General features: G+C 41.2%; 2 protein-coding genes across 2 annotated transcripts; one reads left to right on the top strand and one right to left on the bottom strand.

Moving 5' to 3' along the window:
• The first annotated feature begins 1359 nt into the window (after positions 1-1359).
• Positions 1360-5900, top strand: CENPQ (centromere protein Q). The gene is made up of 8 exons (XM_010138373.1): positions 1360-1482; positions 2185-2239; positions 2944-3058; positions 3315-3383; positions 4570-4699; positions 4952-5071; positions 5289-5366; positions 5772-5900. The coding sequence occupies exons 1-8, from the start codon at positions 1360-1362 to the stop codon at positions 5898-5900; spliced, it is 819 nt and encodes a 272-aa protein (XP_010136675.1).
• A 6416-nt stretch (positions 5901-12316) lies between these two features.
• On the bottom strand, positions 12317-20883 carry LOC104495410 (cytochrome P450 2K1-like). Its single transcript, XM_010138375.1, has 9 exons — positions 20698-20883; positions 18845-19007; positions 17670-17819; positions 17226-17386; positions 16190-16363; positions 15457-15598; positions 14557-14741; positions 14213-14354; positions 12317-12504 (listed from the first exon to the last, which is right to left on the bottom strand). The coding sequence occupies exons 1-9, from the start codon at positions 20881-20883 to the stop codon at positions 12317-12319; spliced, it is 1491 nt and encodes a 496-aa protein (XP_010136677.1).

The following is a 20883-nucleotide window of genomic DNA, read 5'->3' as shown; positions in this document are numbered from 1 at the left end:
GCAGGTGCTGCCCCCCCCGAGTCGCGTCCGGACGCTGCAGCGACACGGCGACAGGCGAGTCGTCGCGCTGGCCGCTGAGGTGGACCCTGAGAAGTAGACCACGGCCTCCGTATTATGGTACTTACTGGAGACAGCGGCGAGTCAGGTCTTACTTACCTGGTGTTAGTTGCCGCTGTCGCCTGGTGAGCCGTGAAGGGGCCTCTGCGGAAAGGGGTGAGTGTCCTCAGGGCATGAAAAAAACCTGAATACAGCTAAGTGGTTGTGCTTAGAAAAGAAAAGGCTAGTGGGGTGTAAGGATTAATCTCTTCCCTCCATCTCTACAGTGAGAAAAGCTGTGTGTTTAGTCACAGGGTGGTACATAGGGAGGGAGCATCCACAGCTTCTTTGGGCAGCCTATTCCAGTGCCTCACCACCCTCACAGTAAAGAATTTCTTCCTAATACCTGACTTAAACCTACCTGCTTTCAATTTAAAACTATTACCACTGGTCCTACCACTACACTCTCTGATACTCCCCCTGTCTTTCCTGTAGGACCCCTTTAAGTACTGAAAGCCTTTATAAGGTCTCCCTGGAGCCTTCTCTTCTCCAGGCTGAACAACTCTCTCAGCCCGTCCTCACAGGGAAGGTCACAGTGTTTGTTTTATTTATTTTCAAGTTTGAGAGCTACACTTTCAGCGTTGCCAGCTCCCTCGGTGCCTTCTGAGCCACCCAGGGAGCTCATTTCTGCTCCTGGGCATGTCCCCTGTCCCTCTGCTGGGAAGTTACAGGAACCTCCCCCTTCTGTATGGAGGTAGCTGTAGTTACTTCTAGTTCTGGTGATAATTACTGCAGTAAGAGCTCTGTGGTAGCCCCTGAAGTGGCAGCAACATCACTGTTTTGCCCTATCCCCTTTAAACTGCAGCAAGGAGCATTATGGTTAGGTACTGGGCTAAAAAGTTTGGCAATAGGTGACTGTACTGAACTGCATTAGAGGGATAGAGAATTTTGATAGTTGGAGGCCTTAAAAAAACCAAATTAGACTGTTCTTGGCGCATTGCTATTGCTACTCTGGCATACAGACATGCTGGCTTTTAAGTTTAGAAAAAGATGTGGAACATGCAAAGACTTGTCTAAAAAGTAGACAAGGATGCTTTTTTTTTAGTGGTCCTGCCCTTAGATAAATGAGCAAGATTTAGGCTTTGGGTTAGCAAACTGCAAACATCTGGGCTCATTTAATACTGGATATTTCCATTGTTTTGCTTGTTAATATGTGGTTTGTACTGTATGGATTATAATTGCTGGATTTTAATTTTGGTTTTGTTTCCTCCTGGTCCATTTGGTTTACAGATAATGAAACACTGCCGCACACCTTCCAGTAAAATGGGGGAGACCACTGGTGGGGGATCAGCAAGAAAAAAGCTTAAATCACAAAAGCAGCAAGGGCCTTCCAGCAAAAAAAAGGGAACAGATGGAGAAGGAAGAAACCAAGGTCAAAAAAGAAAGGTAATCATTATTTTGGATCAAACAAATTAGAGAAGTAACCAAAGGGGAAAAAAGAGGCCATTTTACTGATGTTTTACTGTAATTTGTAGAGAATATTTCATTAACTAAAGGCAGTCCTCTTGAGGAGATGTCCAGTGTGAGCAGCTCTTTTGAGATCCACCCACTTAGGTGGGTCCATGATTTCCAGGATTTCTAGTTGCGTGCTACTGTGCCTGTGACAAGTAGAGGGAAGCATTGCCTGATGTTAATCAAAAGGCAAGGTGACTGTGTGGTTTGAGGAGCTGCACAGCATCTGTTTGAGCATAGTGATACCATCAGTGTTCATTCAGGTCAGGAGACGTTTATTCAGTTCTGGAAAATATTCTCTGTGTGTCTCAGGGAGCTTTCTGGTGGAGAGAGCTTGCTTAGCCACTGAACCTGTGAATGGCGTGATCTCAAGATGTGACTGGATAGCCAAAAGTCTTGTGCATTTCTTATGACCTCATTCTTGGAATAGGAAGAATGTCTTTCCTTAACCTGCTTGAGATAAATTACTGTTTCACAGTTGAAAAGCTTTTTTTGTGGTCATCATTGATAGGTCTCTGTCAAGCACGAAGGTGCTTTCACAGCCTTTTTGTAGCAGGTTGTTATTGGCAGATAAATGGTTGCATAGCAGAGGATGTTTAAAATTACCACATTTGCTGTAAATTTTTTCTTCAGCAGGTTGCTCAGACAGTCAAAAGGAAAGCTAAGGCACATGAGGACTGTTCCTCTGCAGGTAGGACTGTGTTCTTTCTTCCCTTATGTTTGTCTCATGCAAATTCAGTGTTTTGAAAAAATGCTAGAAGTAAAAGTAGTAACTGCTATGTTGAAATCAGATGTCTGAGATGTCACTGGAGTAAGTTTCAAAGCTTTCTTTCTGAACAGTAACAGCAAGTATTTGCAGCACACTCTTAGCCAGTGTGCATCCATATTGTGTTGTATATGCACATATTAATCATATGCTTTTGCTTACAGGTAGTGTTCTTATCTTGAAAAATTGCCCCACAAGCACCCAGAATATTTTAATTTTCTCTTCACAGGTCACTGTCTTCTCTGTTAACCTTCTGTCTTAAGACTGGCATGTGTTGTGTTGAACATACAAGTGAGATGAGGCTCCTGCTGTACGGAGTTTCTCACTTTTGTATATTCCCACTCTGTTTTTTTAATTTCATTCTGGGTTTTCTCACTGGTATCACCAATGATTTTGGGAAAGTATCTGTTTAGAGTGAGACTGCTGTAAGAAAGAACCCTTTCTATTTTGTGTCTTTTTTTCAAACGGCTTTTGACTTGTGTATAACAAGTAATGTGGATAGATTGGACCTGATAGTTTTGTGACTATTACACAACTGTTGCACCTTTTGTTTATTATCTGAACTGAGTCACAAAGCTGTCCATCCAGGTTTGACAAATCATCTTTTCCTTTTTTCTTTGTGTAAACAGGAGAAAAAGGTTCTTCAAAAAAGGTGAAGCTAACCCGTGCTACAGTAGGATCTTGGCAGACTCTCTCGGAGAGCAGCAGGTGGTTTCTAGAAACTGTAATGGATTCAGTAATACTGTAAGTGCCAAATATCCTGGTGTTCCTTGTGAAACAAAGAAGAACCAATGTGAAAATCATAACGTTCTTTTAAATAGAAAAGCTTTGGAGGTTTTTTGACCATATGGCTGTATATATTTTGTCTGGTACAATATAAGACTTTCCATCTGAAGCTGGAGCTTTTTAGCTAGAGAAGTTCTGACTGTTCTCTTCACTTGATGTGTTCTCTGTGCTTGCAGGCTTTGTGATGAAAATTCTGCCTTTATTCTCTTTCCAGATCTGTTTTGTGCCAACAAAGTGAGAAAAAAGGTGATGTTCAGAAGCACCTCAATTTACTGAAAGAAAGGTGAGAAAATATAATTTAAAATTAAAGAGGGAGAGAGGGGATTTAGTTTACTCAGTGGTTTTGTGTATCATGTTCATAGAACTGCTTTTGGGAACAATCATGTTTAGGAAGGGAGAGTTGATGCAGAGTCAAGGAAGGAAGTATCTTGATGATACATTTATTGAAATGGACACACGAGTTGTTGAAAGACCCACTTTAACTACTTCTATATGAGAAACAGAACCTGGGAGGTATTCTTAAGAGCTCCCTGAATCAGCTTTCTACACACAGGGAATAAATTGGTGGGGAGCTATTTTGTTATCATTTTATGACAGTGGTGGGAACAGTTACAGCTAAATTTTCTGAAATTAATTTTGTGACTCTTGAAGTTACTTCAAAGAGAATTGAGGTTTTGTGTTGGGACATAACTTGTAGCCTTTTTGTGTCATTGTGGGAGGCATTATATGTGCTTCAGTGTCTGAGAACTTCTGTGTTCATGTGTTTTCCTGTACCAGGCTCTCACCAACAGAGAGCCTGAGCCTATATGTTGCTTTCTTTGTTTTTACAGTACCTGCAGATTCAAACATGAGAAGCTAGTTTTTCATAAATTTATTTTTTCTTTTAATTATTTTTTAATGTTTAATTTGTGCCGTGTTTTAATTTCTGAGTTGTCTGCAGTCTCATCTGAGATGCATGGCAGTCATGGCACTTTGACAGATAAATCCAGCTTGGAGGAATTCAGGTCTTCCTCGGAATCAGAAGGACCTTTGCAAGCAAGTTAAAACTCTTCCTCTGGCATAAAACTATACACATTTTACTAAAATGACCTTTGTAAGAAGATAAGTGCTGCTTTCAGAACTAGTTTTACTTTGAAAAGCAGAAAGGTCAGAACAGGAAAAATATTAATGTCAGTTTACAGTCTTGCAGCGTACAGGCCGATGGGACAGAAACCACACGATGTCAGTGTAGTAGCAAAGTTTAGAACAGTGGGATTTCTTGTTCCTGGTTCCTTCCTTAGGTACCTATCCTACATGATTTTGGAAAACAATTCAAGACAGCTTTTCCTCCTCTCTGGATCCTTTTACTTCACTGGCAGCAGCAGGCTAAACTGGGTTTAGTTTTTTGCCCAGAGAAGTCGTTAGTGAGTTTGCTTCTTGTTTGGCAAAGAACTCCAAACAAGTCACACTTTCCTCTTTCTTTATTAAAGGGTACTGAGATCTTTCAAGGCTTTAAAGGTGCCTCCAGGGAAACTGGGCAATCTGAAGAATGTCCCAAGCCTTCAAATGGCAGAGAAACAAGTGCTTGAGACGAATGAAGAGTCTTTGATACAATTGCAGGTACTAAAAGGAAGAAAACATCTTACACTTCTGCTGCTGCTCAGTGTTTTGTAACTTTGTAGGAGACTGCTGCCTCTGCCTGTGCTGTTGTGGAGGAGTTGTCCACTGTTTGTCCTTGTCACCCAGGGGAGGGGAGCTCTTTGGATGGTTTTTCAGTGACTTGGCTGAAGCTGATGATCAGTATCTCCTAGGCAAAAGGCTCACCATCTCAAAAGTAAATTTTGTTCTGGTTTTGTGTCTATTTTGTCTTAGGACAAAATAAAGGAAGCTGAGCGATCAGCAGAACACACTGAAGAAACTACTCAGCAACTGCAGTACAAAATCCAGGTGCTTAAGAAACAGTTAGAGGAAGATGAAAAAAAGGCCAGGAAGGTATTTCCAATAGATGCTGCTGCACTGCTGGAGGAGTGGGCCTTATTTGCTTTTGGGAATGTATCTTTTTTAATCTTTCCAACCTCAGTTGCAAAATTAAGAAGTTTAGCTTTCAGAAATTTAGTTTTCAGAAGCTGGATAACAACTGCCGGTTTGTTTTTGTACTTGTGTGTCTGAGGTTCAGGTTTGGATTGTTTTTTTCTTTTTCCCTTTCTAGGTATTACAGGAAAATGGCTGTGGAGCACTCCACCTTCCAGAACTCCCCAAGCGCAGTTTGCAGGCACCCATTTTGCAGGTGAGTGTGAAACATCTTTTCAGAGGCACCTTGGCTGTGAGGAGGAAGGCAACAGAATGTGCTTTTATCACTTAACCTCTGCCAGAGGGGGCAATGCTGAAAATTCTGAAATACCTGAAAGCTTTGTCTCTTTTCTTCCTTTCTTTTCACTGTATGTTTGTTTTGAAAACAGAACAAAAGGCTAGAAAACCTGCCAGTTAAAGGAGCACATGTCTTTTGTAGGAACCTGTAATCATTTCTGAAATATCTCTCTTTAACTGATAGAAGGAAAACTGTCTCATTCTGCATCTTTGACTAGTTTTTAGTTTAGCTGTATTTGGGTACAGAAAGGCTGCATGGAAGTGAATTTTGTTGGACTTAATGAAAGCTTTTATTTATCATTATAATTATTCTTTTGTTCTTTAGGAAGAAATTTTGAAGATAAAAAATCAGAAAGGTCTTTTAAAGGATCTGAATGCTATTCAGCAGTCAGCTGACCTGAAGAACATGTTAACCCTCATTGAAAAGACCTATGAGAAGGTGGACTTGCTCTGAGAAATTGAAATCCATGGAGTGTCCTTTGAAGAAGATAACCTAGGCCAGTGCTTGATGTGCATGCAGAGCAGAAGGATGCTGCGCATTTCAACACTGTTTTCTTCACAACAGCTTTACTGTATCACTGCTGAATTTCTGTTAAAACATTTTCTATGAGGATTGATGTATAAACCTGTAGATAAATCACAGGGGTCCCAGAATGTAGGTGATGAATCAAGGTTTTGGGTTTTTTGAGGGGTTCTTTTGGACCTGTGATGACTTCTAATGAGATAAAATACTGTCTTGGGAGAAGGGAGGGAAATGAACTTTGGGTTTATATGGGCATTCTTATAGAATAAGACAACCTAGTGCATTATTTAATACTTTGTTATTTAGGCAGTATTTCTTAGCTTTCCATGTTACAGCATGTCTGTTTACCAGTACATCTCCAGAGAAAGCAAAGATGTAACACAGTGGTGGCCTTCAAGGGATAATTTGCCTTGTGAGTGGTTTGCCACTGTTGTGGAGACTACTTCCAGCACACCACAGCAGTGCCTTCTGCTCATGGCAAGGTAGAGCAATAAGCATCATGCCATGCAAGCTCATCTCAAGAACCTGGATCTCAGCCCAAGAAGTGTGCCAAAATCAGATCTCCACTGGCAAATAGAGCAGTGAGAAGCTTATTATACCATTTTGGCATTTAACTTTTGGCATTTTTAACTTTTGACCTGGGGAGGTGCTGTACTTTGTTACACTTGTGTATGCCCAGAACTGGCATCCATCTGGGTTCAAAGTCAGGTTGGGTAAAGCCCCAAGCAGTCTGGTCTGATCTCACGGCTGATTTTGCTTTGACCTGCTTCAGCTCCTTCCAATCTGAATTATCCTGCAGTCCTGTGAGCCTTTGACACTACCAGCATTCCTGTTTTGCACCACAGTTTCACCATGTGGAGTTGAATGGGTGTGGCTGGAAGCAGGATGTGACTGTAAAGGGGATGTGTTTACAGGTGCTGGTTTATGGTGGATTTGCTGGGTATGTCTAGTATTGTGGTTATCTCTGTGCAAGCATACCCAGCACTGCTGGTAAGGTTCCTTACAGACATGAATTAAACACAAGCTTATGGCTAAATCTTAAGCATTTATCTACTGAACTGACAGGGCTGGTAAGGTTCCTTACAGACATGAATTAAATGCTTATTAAAATTTAGCCATAAGCTTGTGTTTATCTACTGAACTGACAGCTTATCTCTGTGCAAGCATACCCAGCACTGCTGGTAAGGTTCCTTACAGACATGAATTAAACACAAGCTTATGGCTAAATCTTAAGCATTTATCTACTGAACTGACAGGGGTCATTGTTTGCAGCACATCACAGGAGTCAGGTCCAGAATAAAAGGAGTCCTATTTCCTTTTGAAAAGAGGATTAATTAAAACCTGAGTGAGAACCAGTTTTGGCAGCCCTGTCTGGGGAAACTAAGGACAGAAAAAGGCAGAACAAAGAGTACAAGTGGTGGAATGGGACCCTGTAAAGCTGTGCAGATTCATTCCTCTGTTTGTCTGAGGAACAGAGCAAAAGAGAGAGAAACAAGTCATGGGGGGAAGGGAAAGCAGATTTGAAGGGATAGCCCATTGGATAAACAACATTAGGTCGTTCTTGCTTCTTGAGAAAATGAGCCATGAGCTTCAAGGGAAAGACCTTTGAGAACCAAGCCTGTAAAAAGGCTCTGAAGGGATGGGGTGAAAACATGGGACTGTTTTATTTTCTACCTATTTCTTCTGGTACTGACAGCAGGTGATCAGTCCTGTATGAAAGCAAGTAATTGGCTCCATTGTTGTGAAGGTTTAGTGCAGACAGCATGTGCCCAGGAGGTGTATGGGAGAAAGCAAGAGAGGAGGAAGACCATTCTATACAGATTCAAGTGAAAAAGTGGATTGGTTAAAACCCGGGAAACTGTTGCTTCCTCCAACGTTTGCATGTTCTCTAGGCTGCTAGCTTGACTTATGTCAACACCGTCACTCAGATCTCCTTTGATTCACTCAGCATGGACTAGAAGTGTAGCAGTGGCATGTTGCTGGCCAAGCAGCTGCTGGGGACCTCAGAACAGCAGCTGTCAAGCTGCTAAAAATTCAAATGCTACAAGTTCTGGCTTCATGCAGCTTCAAAGCTTCACACAGTACCCAACTTGACTGGCTTGCTGGTTTTCTTCTTTGCATCCTTTGGCATCACTAGCAGTGGGATCAAATGGGTTAACTAACAGCCCAGATGAGTGGGAAGGGTAAATAGTTCATGTACACAGACCTTTGGAAGGGCCAGAGTTATACAGGGCTGGAGGTCTGCGAGGAGGTGATGGACTGGTTCTAGGGTAACTTGACTTGAGTGTGTACCTGAAAGGATGGTACTAATGGAAGGCACCTAGCCGTGCTAAATCTATGCCTGGAGCATAGTAGGAGGCACATGCGCTGTTAGAGCACAGAGGATTTTGAATTATCAGCAGGTTCTGGATGAAAAATTACAGAATTTTTAAAAAGGAGGGCAAAAATGTAGATCAAGACATTTAATTTCACTAATATTCAAATATCCCGTTATTATTTTAGGTTTGAGTTTCAAACTGCTTTAAATATAAGAATGTCAATTGTATGTGCACTGCCATTTGAAGGGCACTGTGTGTATCTGAACCACTTGGGGCCAACAAGTTTGGTTTCAGAAAACCAAGCTATGATTCTACTTCATCAATTGCAAACTGAATATATTTTTTGAGGCAAGCAGGGATTCCTGGCAGGAGCTGTTGGCATACAACAGAGGATTTCTGCAAGACTGGAGAAAAGTGAGAATTGCAGGAAGCGATAGTGCAGGTACACAGAGGTATCCGCTCCTCATGCAAAGGCCAGTCTGGGGTTAAGGCAGCCCCGTATTTTAGGATGACTGAATAGATCAGTGTTGTATTCCTTGTCTTTCTCCAGTCCAGGTAAATTCTGCCATTGCCCTCACAGGGCCGGATGTCTGCATTTAGATTCTCTCTAATTTGGCCCAGTTAGACCATTCTTACAGAAGCTTGTGGAGATCCTGTGTTTATCAAGAGGGAGAATAATTTCCAGATAACTACATCCAGTGATTGATTGGTTGATCTGTGGATGCCTCAGTGAAGAGCCTGAGGAGGTCAGACAGTGTAGGATTTTGCTATATGAAAGATGGAATTTCAAGATGTCAAGGCAAATGTCCTGGAGGAAAGAGCAGGGTCAGGTCAGACAAGAGTGACTTCGACTGACAACCCTCAGTGTGTAGCCAGTATGGGGAACTCACTGAAGCACTAATTTGAGCTTTGCTGCTTCTATATTCTTGCATTCAGAAAGGCGTTGATAAGAACTTCAGATTCTCATGGAAGTGGATTTATCTTCTTCACCTGCTCCTAGAAGTATTGCCGGTTAATGAAAGAGCATGAGGAGGCATCTGCCCTGTGAAGAGAGGATGTTCTTTCATTCACGAAAGAAAATGTAACATACTGGGGTTTACAGACTCGGCACTGGAGCAGGCTGTGGCATCGGTCTAGACATTTTGATGTCCTTGCAGCAGATTCACAGCAGTGTACATGATCTCATGCCTCTCCATAACACTTCTTTTTTAGTCATGCTTTGTATATTAGTTCCAAAATGATACGAATGCTTCATAACTGGGGCAATCACAATTAATTGTGAAAAATATTTTTGAGTAAAATCAGATGATGGTGGTGTGATAAAAAGCATCTACAGAAAAGAGAATGATTTATGTAGTATTTGAAGTATTTTTCCTGTTGAACTGTTAGGTAGAGTTTGGTTTAGTACATGTCATTCTGCATGCGGGCTGAAGTTTGGAGAGACAGAACCTCCACGAATGCTCATTGACTGCATGATGGGACAGTGGGAAGAAAAACAAGGTTTATGTTAGCGATATCTAGGAGACCCCCTTCTGATGTGATGAGCATGTTTCTAATGATGTGTAAAGACCTTGGTTTGGGGGAAATTCTCTCTACAACGTCTATTCCAGAAACTGTTTTTCAGTCAGTAGAAGAGTCAGTCCAAGCAATAAGCACATAGAGGTGACCATCATTATGCTTGGTGAGAGAAAGGTCCCCTGTGCATTCTGTGGTGATTGCTCAGTAAACAACGATGATCTTTTCACCAGTGCTCACATAATGAGCCCCAATGTGCCTTGGTGACACCCTGAGGGTGCTGGGCCTGAACCAAGTGCACCACTCAACTCCCATGCTGCCCATGGGGTGAGAGCAGACCTAAAGGCTTGAAGCAGTATCAACCTGAGACTGAGAGCCAAAACAGTCAATTTTAACTTCCTTCTCCTGTTGCCTGGAGGTGGGAGCCCTCTGCCAGCTGGAATCTGCAAACAGTGTTTATGCAATGTTTGATAGTGAGTCAGAATGTTCATTGGAAAAGCACCAGCTATTCTGCCACAGGCAAATGGGTTTTTTATTTAGGTTATCTGGTTACAGAATATTCAGGAAAAATCTTAATAACCCTCTGGCCTCAGGTCACTTGGCCTAAGGTTTTTCCTGAGAAGGGATCTGCTATAACAAGTGCACAAGGGCTATTTCTTTGCATATGGTAGGCTGTGGCAGATACACCTATATTTGTGAAATACATCTTCAAGGCTGCTTGACTTTTAGTATTCCATCTTTGGAAGAAGAATGTTAAAGAGGAAATTGCCCCTTTACAGGTGCAAGTGTCACGTAGTGAAGGCAGAGTTTCTTCTCAGGGTGAGATGCAGTCAGTCACCTGGTGTGTCTGACAGTTACTGTGCCCAAACTGCCCAAGGCAATTGGGCAGACCAACAGACTAAGCTCTCATGTGATTACACCACTGACCCTTTTGGTGACCAGTAGATGTGAACGAATGTCCTGTTTCTAGTACAACTGAGTTCTGCCTTCTTCAGAACTGTAGGGTTCTCACCTGGAGGAGTAACAGCCTCTGTGACATTTTCATCCTGGTGATCTTGCAGATGTCAAGCAATTGTGCTATAACTCATGCATGTTCTGGCATTGCCATCTTTCAGATGATGTCCACCACCTTCTGAATTAGTAAAGACCAAGATGAAGAGATTTAGCCTCTCCACAGCTGGTGGCCACTACTGGCAAGAAGTAGTGTGAAGAACAGGAGCCTGTTTTGCCATGGAAAAATAATTTCTTTTAATAATTTTGTCTCCAAACTCCTGAATGAAGAAAAGCACTTAAACTGAGTGGTTTTTGTTCTGAAATGTTAGAGCTGGAAAAAGACTTTAAAAATCCCATTTGATCTGGTTCTGTCTTTGAAGATAAATATGTGGAAAAGCCTCAGATAGCAGGTTAATGGAAGTTGAGTGCATCAATATATGCAAAGATAGTAGATAAGCTTAGCTATATTGTACAAACAAAAACTCTCTCTGGAAAACACGGTGCAATCATATCACCTCCCCCCTCTCCACGCACCATGATCATGCTTTCTGTTATCACGTTCTTTCTATGGCTTTAGAATCTTCACACAGAAGACAAAAGCAAGGCTTTATGTTATGCTGGATTTCTTATATTACAGAGATACACTTTGTTTAAATGTTAATAGGAACAAGAAATGCAAATGTCTGACTTGTTTTGAGTACTTTGATGTGAGAAACTTTCCCCAAACCAAGGGAATGAGATCAAACAAAAGGGAACGCTCAGAGGAGTGTCTCCTTTGAGGAGAAGGAGTTGAGTGTCTTGCTTCAACACTCACTCTCAAGACAAATGGCAGGACAGGGAATATTGTCCTTCTGGTGCCAAGTAAAGTGGCCAACCTAAGAAAAGCTGAGCTTTACGGCACACCACACAGGGTCAGTACTGATTGCTGCCCAGGCAAAGGCAGGGACTGAAGGTTCCCGAAGAGGGGAAGGATTTGGGAGAAGAGCCAAGGGGAGAAGCTGCAGTGAGGTGTTGGGGAGTATCAATATATCCAACCCAGCTTCAAACCCAGCTTCAAACCCAGCTGTCTGCCAAGACTGAAGAGACCTTCTGTTCTGGAGAGGTGAAGCTCTGAACATCCCACATTCACCACAGCTTCTCTGCAGTGCTCGTCTTTAAGCAGGATAGAACAAACTAGGCACAGCTTCATGGTCTGTATGTGTCTTTGGGCAAACATGGGCTTGCAAGTGTTTCTAGGGGATGTGTTTTCAACACACACACACGTTACAAGTAAGAATGTGAAAGCTGAGGCTGTGTATTATTTAGGCCAGATTAGGTTGATACATGAGTCATCAATAAGCCTGCACTTCTAGTCTACTGCCATCCCCCAATAGATAAAAAAGTACACTGCTTTTTTTTCGGAAGTACTGGAAGCCTTCATTAAGATGGAATGTTGTGAATTATTTTGACCAAAGAATTAAGGAAGATATCCTGAAAAAGGAATTTAAACATTTTTTGAACAAACTGGCGCTGATTAGAGCTCTAGAAGCGTTTTACAGCACACATTTTATAGGGTTTGGGGATGACATTAAATGAAATAGCAGGGCTGAGGTCCAGGTCTGAGACAGAAACACCAGGGGGAGGGTGGAAGGTGAACCTCTGCAGGAGGCTGGTGAAGAAGAGGAAGAGCTCCATTTTGGCAAGAGTCTCACCGACGCAGATTCTCCGCCCTGGAACAAAATGGCCGTAAGAAAGTCAGTGAGAGCTACTTCTTCAACAGTCAAAAGAAATACAAAACCTCTGAGCAGCTCTTACTCTGAGGAAGATCAGTGGAAATCTCAAAATACTTGAAATATCGTATCCTACCCATGAATAAAGAACACAGTAGCTCTTAAAAGTCAGTTGAATACAAGAACCATCTGAGAGAGAGGCTACTTGGTCTTCAGAGCTATGATAGCAAAGCCACATGGTGATTTTTTTAGTTTATCTAAATTCTTGCATTTGGGGAGAAATGTATAGAAATTCAATCTGAATTCCTTAACTCCGATTTTCAATAAAAAATTGTATTTTTCTTTGTTCTAAGATTTTTCCTGTACTTTGTTCAATGTTTTGATCCCAGGCCAACTTTAGGTAGTTTAGTCTAGACTTTGACTCTATTAGTGTAGTCACAGGCCATTTTTTATATTAACATTTGTCAGAAGAGACCTCGGACACTCACAAATGATGGTTACAGCTGGACTGAGGAGGAAGATGGAGGCGACATTCTACAGAGACCCTAATATAGGCCATTCTTCAAAAGCGCTGTGAATGTAAACTTTTGTTCATCCTAGTCAAATTCATCCGCTTGTAAACTGCCTTCGTTGGGGCCTGATGATTCAATGCCATAACTAAGAAAAAAAGTGGGAAATGAAGAGCTACTGCATTGCTGCACAATACATTAAGCCCTCCAGGAAACGCCCAGAACTGACACTCCCTGGATGTGGTTTCAGCTGGGACATCTAAACTTCAATCTGAAAAGGATGGCCTGTGAATAAGTTCTTCTATGAAAAAGAATTATTTACTATTTTTTGGACAGTGAGTATGACAAGGAAAGCCCTTATTCGAATATGTAGAATTAAAAATACACAAATACAGTCTATAAAAATTGCGGAGTGTTGTGGATATGACAGAAGGGTGTATAGGAACTTAACTGAGTAATAACTGAGACTGCAAAGCAGGAGAAATGCCAGAGAAGGAGCAGTCGTCACGGGAGTTGGAATCTCCTGTGCTGTGGCAGGTGTTGCGGGTGTGTAAGCTGAGGTGAGTGTCATGCTCTGTGGAAGCCTCAAAAGACAACCCCTTTCTGTCCTTCGATTTTACATAGAATTTGGGGTTTTGTGTAAGGCAACTCCTTCTTAGTGACACACTCTAAGCAGTCTCGATCCCAGCCGATGTTATTCATAACTTTTTAAAAAGGATGTGCAAAAATTAAACACGGTTCTCCAAGAAAGACTCAGAAGGCACCTTTCCTGAGTGCTTTGTGTGCTGTCATAGACAATGCAGCTGGGTAAGAGTCAAAGAAGCCCAGGCTGCATGGCAGTTGTGGGCTACAGATTATAATGCAGAAATGTGTTATCTAAACCATTGTGTAAGTTGCTGAAAACCTCCCTCACATTTAATAAAGAAGGCACTACAAATTCTTGTTTATAACCATCAAATACTAATTGAGAAACCAATGACATCCAGAGGCCGAAGAAATTAGCAGCCATTTGTGAGTACTCTCTCTCATCAGAGGTGTGTCCTGAGAAATCTGTGAAATACAGGTTGTGAAATGGTCCCGTGAAAAAGACAATGTCTTTACTACTGAGGCCAGGCCTCAGTAGTAAAAAACCACTGGTATAAGTAGTTCCTGTCTAAGATGTCTGCTTGCAACAGCAGGGAATGGAAAAGAGAAGGTACCTGCTGAAAAAGGCATGAAAGCATCTTTCTTCACAAACTTTCCGTTGGCATCAAGAAAGTGCTCAGGATAGAACATGTCTGGTTTCTCCCACTGCGATTTGTCTTTCAGGACAGAGGTCAGTAAGGGGATGATGTAGGTTCCCTGCAAAATAAGATGGTGGAATTAATCCATGGGCAAATATTGTGGTGGCAGTAATGGCAATAAGGCTTCAAGATTGCCAGCCTGGAGAAAGAGATTATTCTGCCTGCTGTTCTGTGCCTTCTTTAGAGAGTTCACGTTTATCGCACTAACCAGATTTGAAAAAGAAGAAATGCCAACAGAAACAGTCCTGTAGGCACCTCACCTTGGGAATGAAATAGCCTTTGAGAGTGACATCTGCAGCAGTCTCATGAGGCAAATCCAATGGCAGGATATTAGCGAACCTTTGAATTTCATGGATGACAGCATCCGTATATGGCATCTGAGTTCGATGCTCGATCCGTGGGGAGTTTGACCCTATCACTTGCTCTATCTCTTCTTGGACCTTTCCTGGGGAAAGAATCAATTGTAAGATAGAGGCAAGGATTCATTCATCTCTGAGACATGCTGTGCTTTGCTGGTGTAAGGTACAATAGATCTTGAGTGAAACCCATAAATTCTCCCAATATCTTTTTTCCTTCCGGAAATCATGGGAGGTGGACAAAACTATAGTGTTTGATTATTTCTTTACCTATAAGAAACCTAAAGACTCGCATTTTTCTGCCATCTCTTCTGCGTGAAGTTTCTTGCTCTGACCAAGAGGTGTGTCAAAAATCCTGCTTGACTCCTAACAGCCCTGTACCACGAACTGGAACAGAGATGTCAGACGAAGAGCAATTTCCTGTACCTCTTCATGTATTTAAACTCAGAACAGTCCATTTAACATCTGCACAAGCCTTTGGTTTATTAACAGGCTGCATCTGAGGGAAACCTGGAGCAATTTCATTGGCCAACACAGGACAACTCTCTTCTCTTTCATTATGAGATTTTATGGAGCAAAGGACCTGGCCTGTATGAACTCTGTTTATTATCTACCTGTAGGCTGACTGGTGTGCCCCTCGCTGAGGTCTGAGCCACAGGGCAGAGCGATATCTAGACAATAATTACCTGGAAGTCTTGGCATTTTGTAACAGTGTACTAACAGATATGATGACCCTCCTGTTCCTGGTTCCTGTCCAGTTCCTAACTCATTGGGTGTAACAGCAACTGTGGTAAAACCACTTACTCTGAATTTCAGGGTACTTCAGCATCAACAGAAAGCTCCAGTTTAGTGTGGTGGTAGTTGTCTCAACACCAGCAGCAAACAAATTGCTCACCAAGCTTAGCAAGTTGCCATTATGGAAATACCTGTTAGTAGTGAATTTCTCCTGAAAGAAATGGATGAGAGAAAAGAATGAAAAAACTTTCCACGTGAAAATGCAATTTATGTAGCTAGATGTTTACTAAGGAATACATCCTACAGTTTAGAAGAGTGTGAAAGACAAAGAGCTTTGGGCTTGTGCTTGAAGAAGTGTGTTGACATGTTGAAGTGTTTTGCGTAATCTCTGCATTGATTTGAGTGAGCTGCAAAGAGAGCTGGTTTCTCTATTAAGGAGGTAACCCGGGTGTATCAGAGACCCCAAATAAGGATCCCAGTAAAGCCCAGGTTGGACTTCTGTTCTGTAATGTATTACGGTTTTGAAAGCAGTGGAAGGTCTAGGACAGCAGGGAGAGCAGATAGAAAGATGCAGCCTCTGTAAATATATTGCTACAGTCTAAAGAAAAGCATAAATAAAGATAAACGTTTGCGGGTTAAAAGGGGTTGGAACTGCAACAGTGACATATCTGTTCAACTCGACTGGTTTATTGTATTTGTTTTGTCAAAGATAGATTCCCTACAGAAATATAAGGACTGGAAGAAAATTGTACATTTTTAGATAACCATAAAAGTTGGAATAAATGATAAAAGGTTCAGTTACCTCCTGCTGTTTAACTAGGAAAGCATCAATGAAACTTCTTTGATCATTTTTGTCCAGGTTTTTGAGATATTCTACAAAAGTAGCTTGTACATAAGCATGGAATTCATCTCTGTTTTGCAGAAGAGTTTTGTTGGCCCTTAGGAGGAATCCAAGGCTTGGGAAGATGTTGTACAGCTACAAGAGTGAAAGATGTTAGAATTTACCAGGCAGAGGTCTGAAAACACCACTGAAAATAATTGATAATATTGTGCCTGTCTGGGGACACAAAGACTCAATATTTTGTTCTATAAAACATGAAGAAGTGACTGGACAAAATCACGGTAGAAAATCCATCAAGCACCAATGAATACGTGCAAAACTCTCAGCCCCAAATTACTGTTTTGCAGGAGTGGTGTAGATATCAGACTCAAACACCTGCCGCTGGGGAGTTGGAAATGTTGGCCAGCAACATTTTTTTATTATTATTTTAGCCAACTCTTCTGCTCTTATATTTTTTCTTTTTCAAAGCCGTAAAGAACAAAAGTGAATCCAGTGTGCAGCAGCATTGCAAACAAGTATCAGCGAGGATTTATTACTCATTGAGACATTTCAATATCGTAGAAACATGGGAAAATAGGGTTATTTATCAGGGCTCCTTGTACAGGTAGATGGTAGATGACACCACATACTCTACAGCTTCTCCCTACCCCATGTTGTGAGGTTGCAGTGTTTTGCCTGGTCGTTTTATATGTGTGAACCGTATTTCTGGGGAATGCTGGCCTTGCTGTTCACGCACTACACGATCTGGTTTTTTCAGTCTGGTTTTAGCCCCATACAGACAGTAGCTTAAGTATGATTTTGAGGTACTAGGGGTTTGATTGTTGCCTCAGGATTCCCAGGCTATCTCTCAAGCTTTGTTTTGCCCCAGAAAGTGCTCGTAAATCTATTGTCTCTCAGAGTCTCAGGTTCTTCTGTTTAATTGAAACAATCGACTACAGGTATTAGTACGTTCCTATGGCATCCAGTGGCACAGCAACATAAAAATGTTTATCATTACCGCAACCAAAGGTTTCCCAGCGAGCCTCATGCTTTCATTGGTCAAATGTTGAAGTCTCAAAAATCTGGAGTCTTCGTAATCAAATCGTTTTCCAAGTAGTATTGACACAATTATGTTAGCGACTGCTGCATTAATGAATTTACTAGCATCGAAGGGCTTTCCTGTGCAATGAATGAAAGAATATATTACATTATGGCAGGAGACATAATTTATAAATAATTTATAGTCATTTTAATACTAGTTATTGCTATTGATTCGATTTATGACTGATTTTTATTATTGATTATTATTCGGTGTTAGACAAAAGTGCCAAAGGAGCCAAAATGCATCAAATTGATTCAGATTTACATTCCTTAAGCAGGTCTGAACTTGAGAAGGTTACTGACAAGCCTCCAAGTACTTGAACAAAACCTTGAAGGTTTGAAGAATGAATCATTTACCCACCATCCTGTGACCCGATGATGTCTGCCAGATACCCGTACTCCTCCACAATGCGGTCCTCAATGGCCCTTTTCCCCATTCCAAAGTCTCGTAAGGCCGTGAGAGTAAATCTTCGCATCGCCTTCCAGTTCTCACCACGAGCAAAAACAATCCCTGACACAAAGAGAACATTTCAAGGTGGCAGATGATTTTAAAACTAATCTGTAGACAAAAAATGTAGATGTTTAGTAGCAGTCACTTTTAAAACAAGCTAAATTACATCTGGCTGGGGAAAAAACTTTTCCTGAAGTATTTTCAGGCCTCACAATAAGTTTATTGCACAGACAAAAAAGGAGGACAAACTATTTTAGAGGTGTTTAGTCAAATCGTATGATGAATACATATCTCTGAGAGGTATTTGTCACTGAAATAAAGATGATTGCAGGAGAAAGCTGACTAGGCACAAATGTCAAAAATTTAGCTAGTGTCTTAAAACCTCAATCTTTTTTTTTTCACTGAAATTGTTATACCATGTAACTAGTAACCTTAGTTACATTTTTTTAAAGGAAAAAATCAGGTGTAAAGAAAGCTTGCGTGTAACAATGCAATCGAAAGATGCAGCTGATAAAATGTTTGCAGAATTATTCCTGAATTTGTCCAAGGGTCTCTGGAGATGTAAATAGGAAACTCTTATTCAAAACTAGAATGACATTTGGGCTTGAAATTCTTATCTGGAAACCCAGCTCAGTACATGGTATTTCCCTTATTAAAATAAATCCCCAGTTCTGTATGTGTTCCATTCTATTGTCGCATTCAGATTTTAAAAGCACTGTTCACCACTTGAAATGAGAAACAGTGGTATAATACTCAGTTCAGGAAAAGGAGTTTCTATGATAAGCCCAAACCAGCAGAAGTCCAGAACTATATCATGGGAGCTAGAAATGCCTTCCCTACATGCCCTAGATCCTGAAAGTGTGACACTATCCATCATTTTTCCTGTGGTTATTGTCAGAGTTAAGTTTTTCTGTTGTCACTGTCAGTGGTTTCAAATTTGAATAAAGGCACTGAAAGAGATTTCTCCCTATTTCCAATGCCTTATATGGTCTCCGATCCAGAGCGACGTGTCAGCTTCTGCTTCCGCTGTAGGAGAAACCTTTTTCAATAAGTCAAGATGATAAGGAAAAATAAAGCCAACTTACCATTTCCTCTGGTCAAATCTTCAAAGACTGGGATTTTAGGTCTCTCTGCAAATGCATCTGCCTGGTTTACGAGAGCTTCCTTCACTGTCTCATACCCAGAGATCACCACGATTTTCCTTTGCCCCATCTGAACACTGAAGACTGGACCATACACTTTTGACAGCTGTCAGAAGAACATGGCAGTGATTTACAGCTTTTACAGCTTGCAAAGAAATCCACCACCCTTTCAGGGCTGCTTATTTTTCTGCTCTGCCTGGAAGTTACTAAAATGTTACATGTTTTCCTAAGTACAGAGAAAGAAAATTAATTTAAATAATGTCAAGATGCCGGGCATTATGATGGCTAATAACTAAATGTCACGGTGAGGAGTGGAGTCCAGTGTGCTAAACGGAGCAGAAGTGTCACCAGCTCTATGTTAATGGGTTTCTTTTGTTTACAGGCTAAACCTGTTCAAACCTTTGCTACCATTTATCGTATAAAAAAATTCGGTGTGTTTCTGGGCTGGGATCTGGCATTAGGTAAATTCTCACATGTTATATACGACTGCACCCACCACAAATCTGCCTCTCAGACAATGTTTGGTCTAAGCTGGTACCTTTTTAACTTATACAGGCAGATTTATTTTCATGTAACAAAATGTTCCTGATTCTCCTGACAATTGGAGGGGCTTTTCCTGACTGCACTTATTTTCTAGCGTGTTTGCAGAGAAAAACAGAAAGCAACTCTTCAGCATTTATATGCAAAATGTTCAGCAACTGGTAAGCAAGTACAGCACGAAATAACTTAGCAGCAGCAACATGCCTGAATTAAGAGTAGCTTCTTTGATGGTGATGCTATTCTGCTAGACTGCTGTTGCCCTGGCAGAATAGGATCTTTTCAGAGTGTTCTCCAGTGAGGACTTTCCAGTGCTTGCAGTGGTGATGCTCAGGATGAGCATATGGTCTCCAGTTGCATTTACACAGTAGATACGTGTGAATATTAAACCCTGAGCTAAGTTGAAGTCAGAGAACTAACCTCTTCCTTTAGAATGGATTCACTGAATTACAGCAGAGTCTTTTTAGTTCAGTTGGCCTGAAAAAAGATGGAACTTGCTTTTGCCAATGCAGTTAGGCTGCATTGCACAGACACAGTGATTTTCAGATGCTGCATCTGAGTGGTCTTTTGATTTGTAGATGTAACATACATAGACATATAGGTGCAAATATCCCTTTTAAAATAGTTGGCAAGGAGGATAGATAATGTCAGTGTCTCAGTAGAAAGAGCTCTAAGAGAGGAGCAGGTTCACAGAAGTCTTGACTCAAAATCAGGAAAGTCCTACAATAAACTAAGTAAAGAAAGCACTAGAAGAAATCTGAGAGATTTATTCCTTTGATTTGCTTAGATCTTTGCTGTATTTTCTGGCAGCTGTTGGCTCCTGCTATTAAGAGCATAGCTTTTAGGGAAGACAGAAGGAAAAGGACATGAGAAGGGATGCTAAATCAGTGAAGGCAGGAAGCTGCAGTCACAACCACAGACATATCAATCAGTGGAAGGTGAATGAAGTTAGACCACTTATCAAAATCAATCCTTATTCAGCTAGGTTTTTTCCTCAAAATTACCACAAAAATAAGGTGAGCACTTGTTATTAATTTGAGAGTTGTTTAAGGATGAAATCCAGATGCATGAAGTTGTACGGAGAAAATACTACAGTGAAGAAGTGTTCTGCCCAAATAACCATGTCCTGCTCACTGCTAAGGGTCATCTCTGGAAGCAACACATCTATTGGGTGCAATAGGTGAAACTCTCTGACATCTTGGACTATGGAGCTTGGTGATACATGCGGTTATGGGACCAACAGAAAAGATAATGCATACCTGTAGATAAGTCCTGTAGGGTCTCTTCAAGTCAAACAAATGCAGATTTCCAATGATAGGTAATGCTCTTGGTCCTGGGGGAAAATTCTTTCTCCAGTTGTTATTCCAGAAACCTCTCATTTTCAAAATGAATAGAAAAATCAAGATGAACACTAACCCAGTGGAAGTGCAGCTGCTCCAGTCCAT

The sequence above is a fragment of the Buceros rhinoceros genome, unplaced genomic scaffold (genome assembly GCF_000710305.1).
Source record: "Buceros rhinoceros silvestris isolate BGI_N320 unplaced genomic scaffold, ASM71030v1 scaffold8356, whole genome shotgun sequence".
Taxonomy (NCBI): domain Eukaryota; kingdom Metazoa; phylum Chordata; class Aves; order Bucerotiformes; family Bucerotidae; genus Buceros; species Buceros rhinoceros.
The sequence above is the reverse complement of the archived record's forward strand: the minus strand, read 5'-3'. Positions and strand labels throughout refer to the sequence as shown.

Excerpts from the sequence above, each read along its gene's own strand:
- CENPQ (XM_010138373.1), top strand. The coding sequence starts at position 1,360 with ATGGGGGAGACCACTGGTGGGGGATCAGCAAGAAAAAAGCTTAAATCA. Across the intron at positions 4,700-4,951 it reads AGTCTTTGATACAATTGCAG|GACAAAATAAAGGAAGCTGA; the intron begins GTACTAAAAGGA and ends ATTTTGTCTTAG. Across the intron at positions 5,367-5,771 it reads TGCAGGCACCCATTTTGCAG|GAAGAAATTTTGAAGATAAA; the intron begins GTGAGTGTGAAA and ends TTTGTTCTTTAG.
- LOC104495410 (XM_010138375.1), bottom strand. The coding sequence starts at position 20,883 with ATGGACTGGAGCAGCTGCACTTCCACTGGGTTAGTGTTCATCTTGATT. Across the intron at positions 14,742-15,456 it reads GAAGTACCCTGAAATTCAGA|GAAAGGTCCAAGAAGAGATA; the intron begins GTAAGTGGTTTT and ends TTCTTTCCCCAG. Across the intron at positions 12,505-14,212 it reads TTTCATGCCTTTTTCAGCAG|GGCGGAGAATCTGCGTCGGT; the intron begins GTACCTTCTCTT and ends ATTTTGTTCCAG.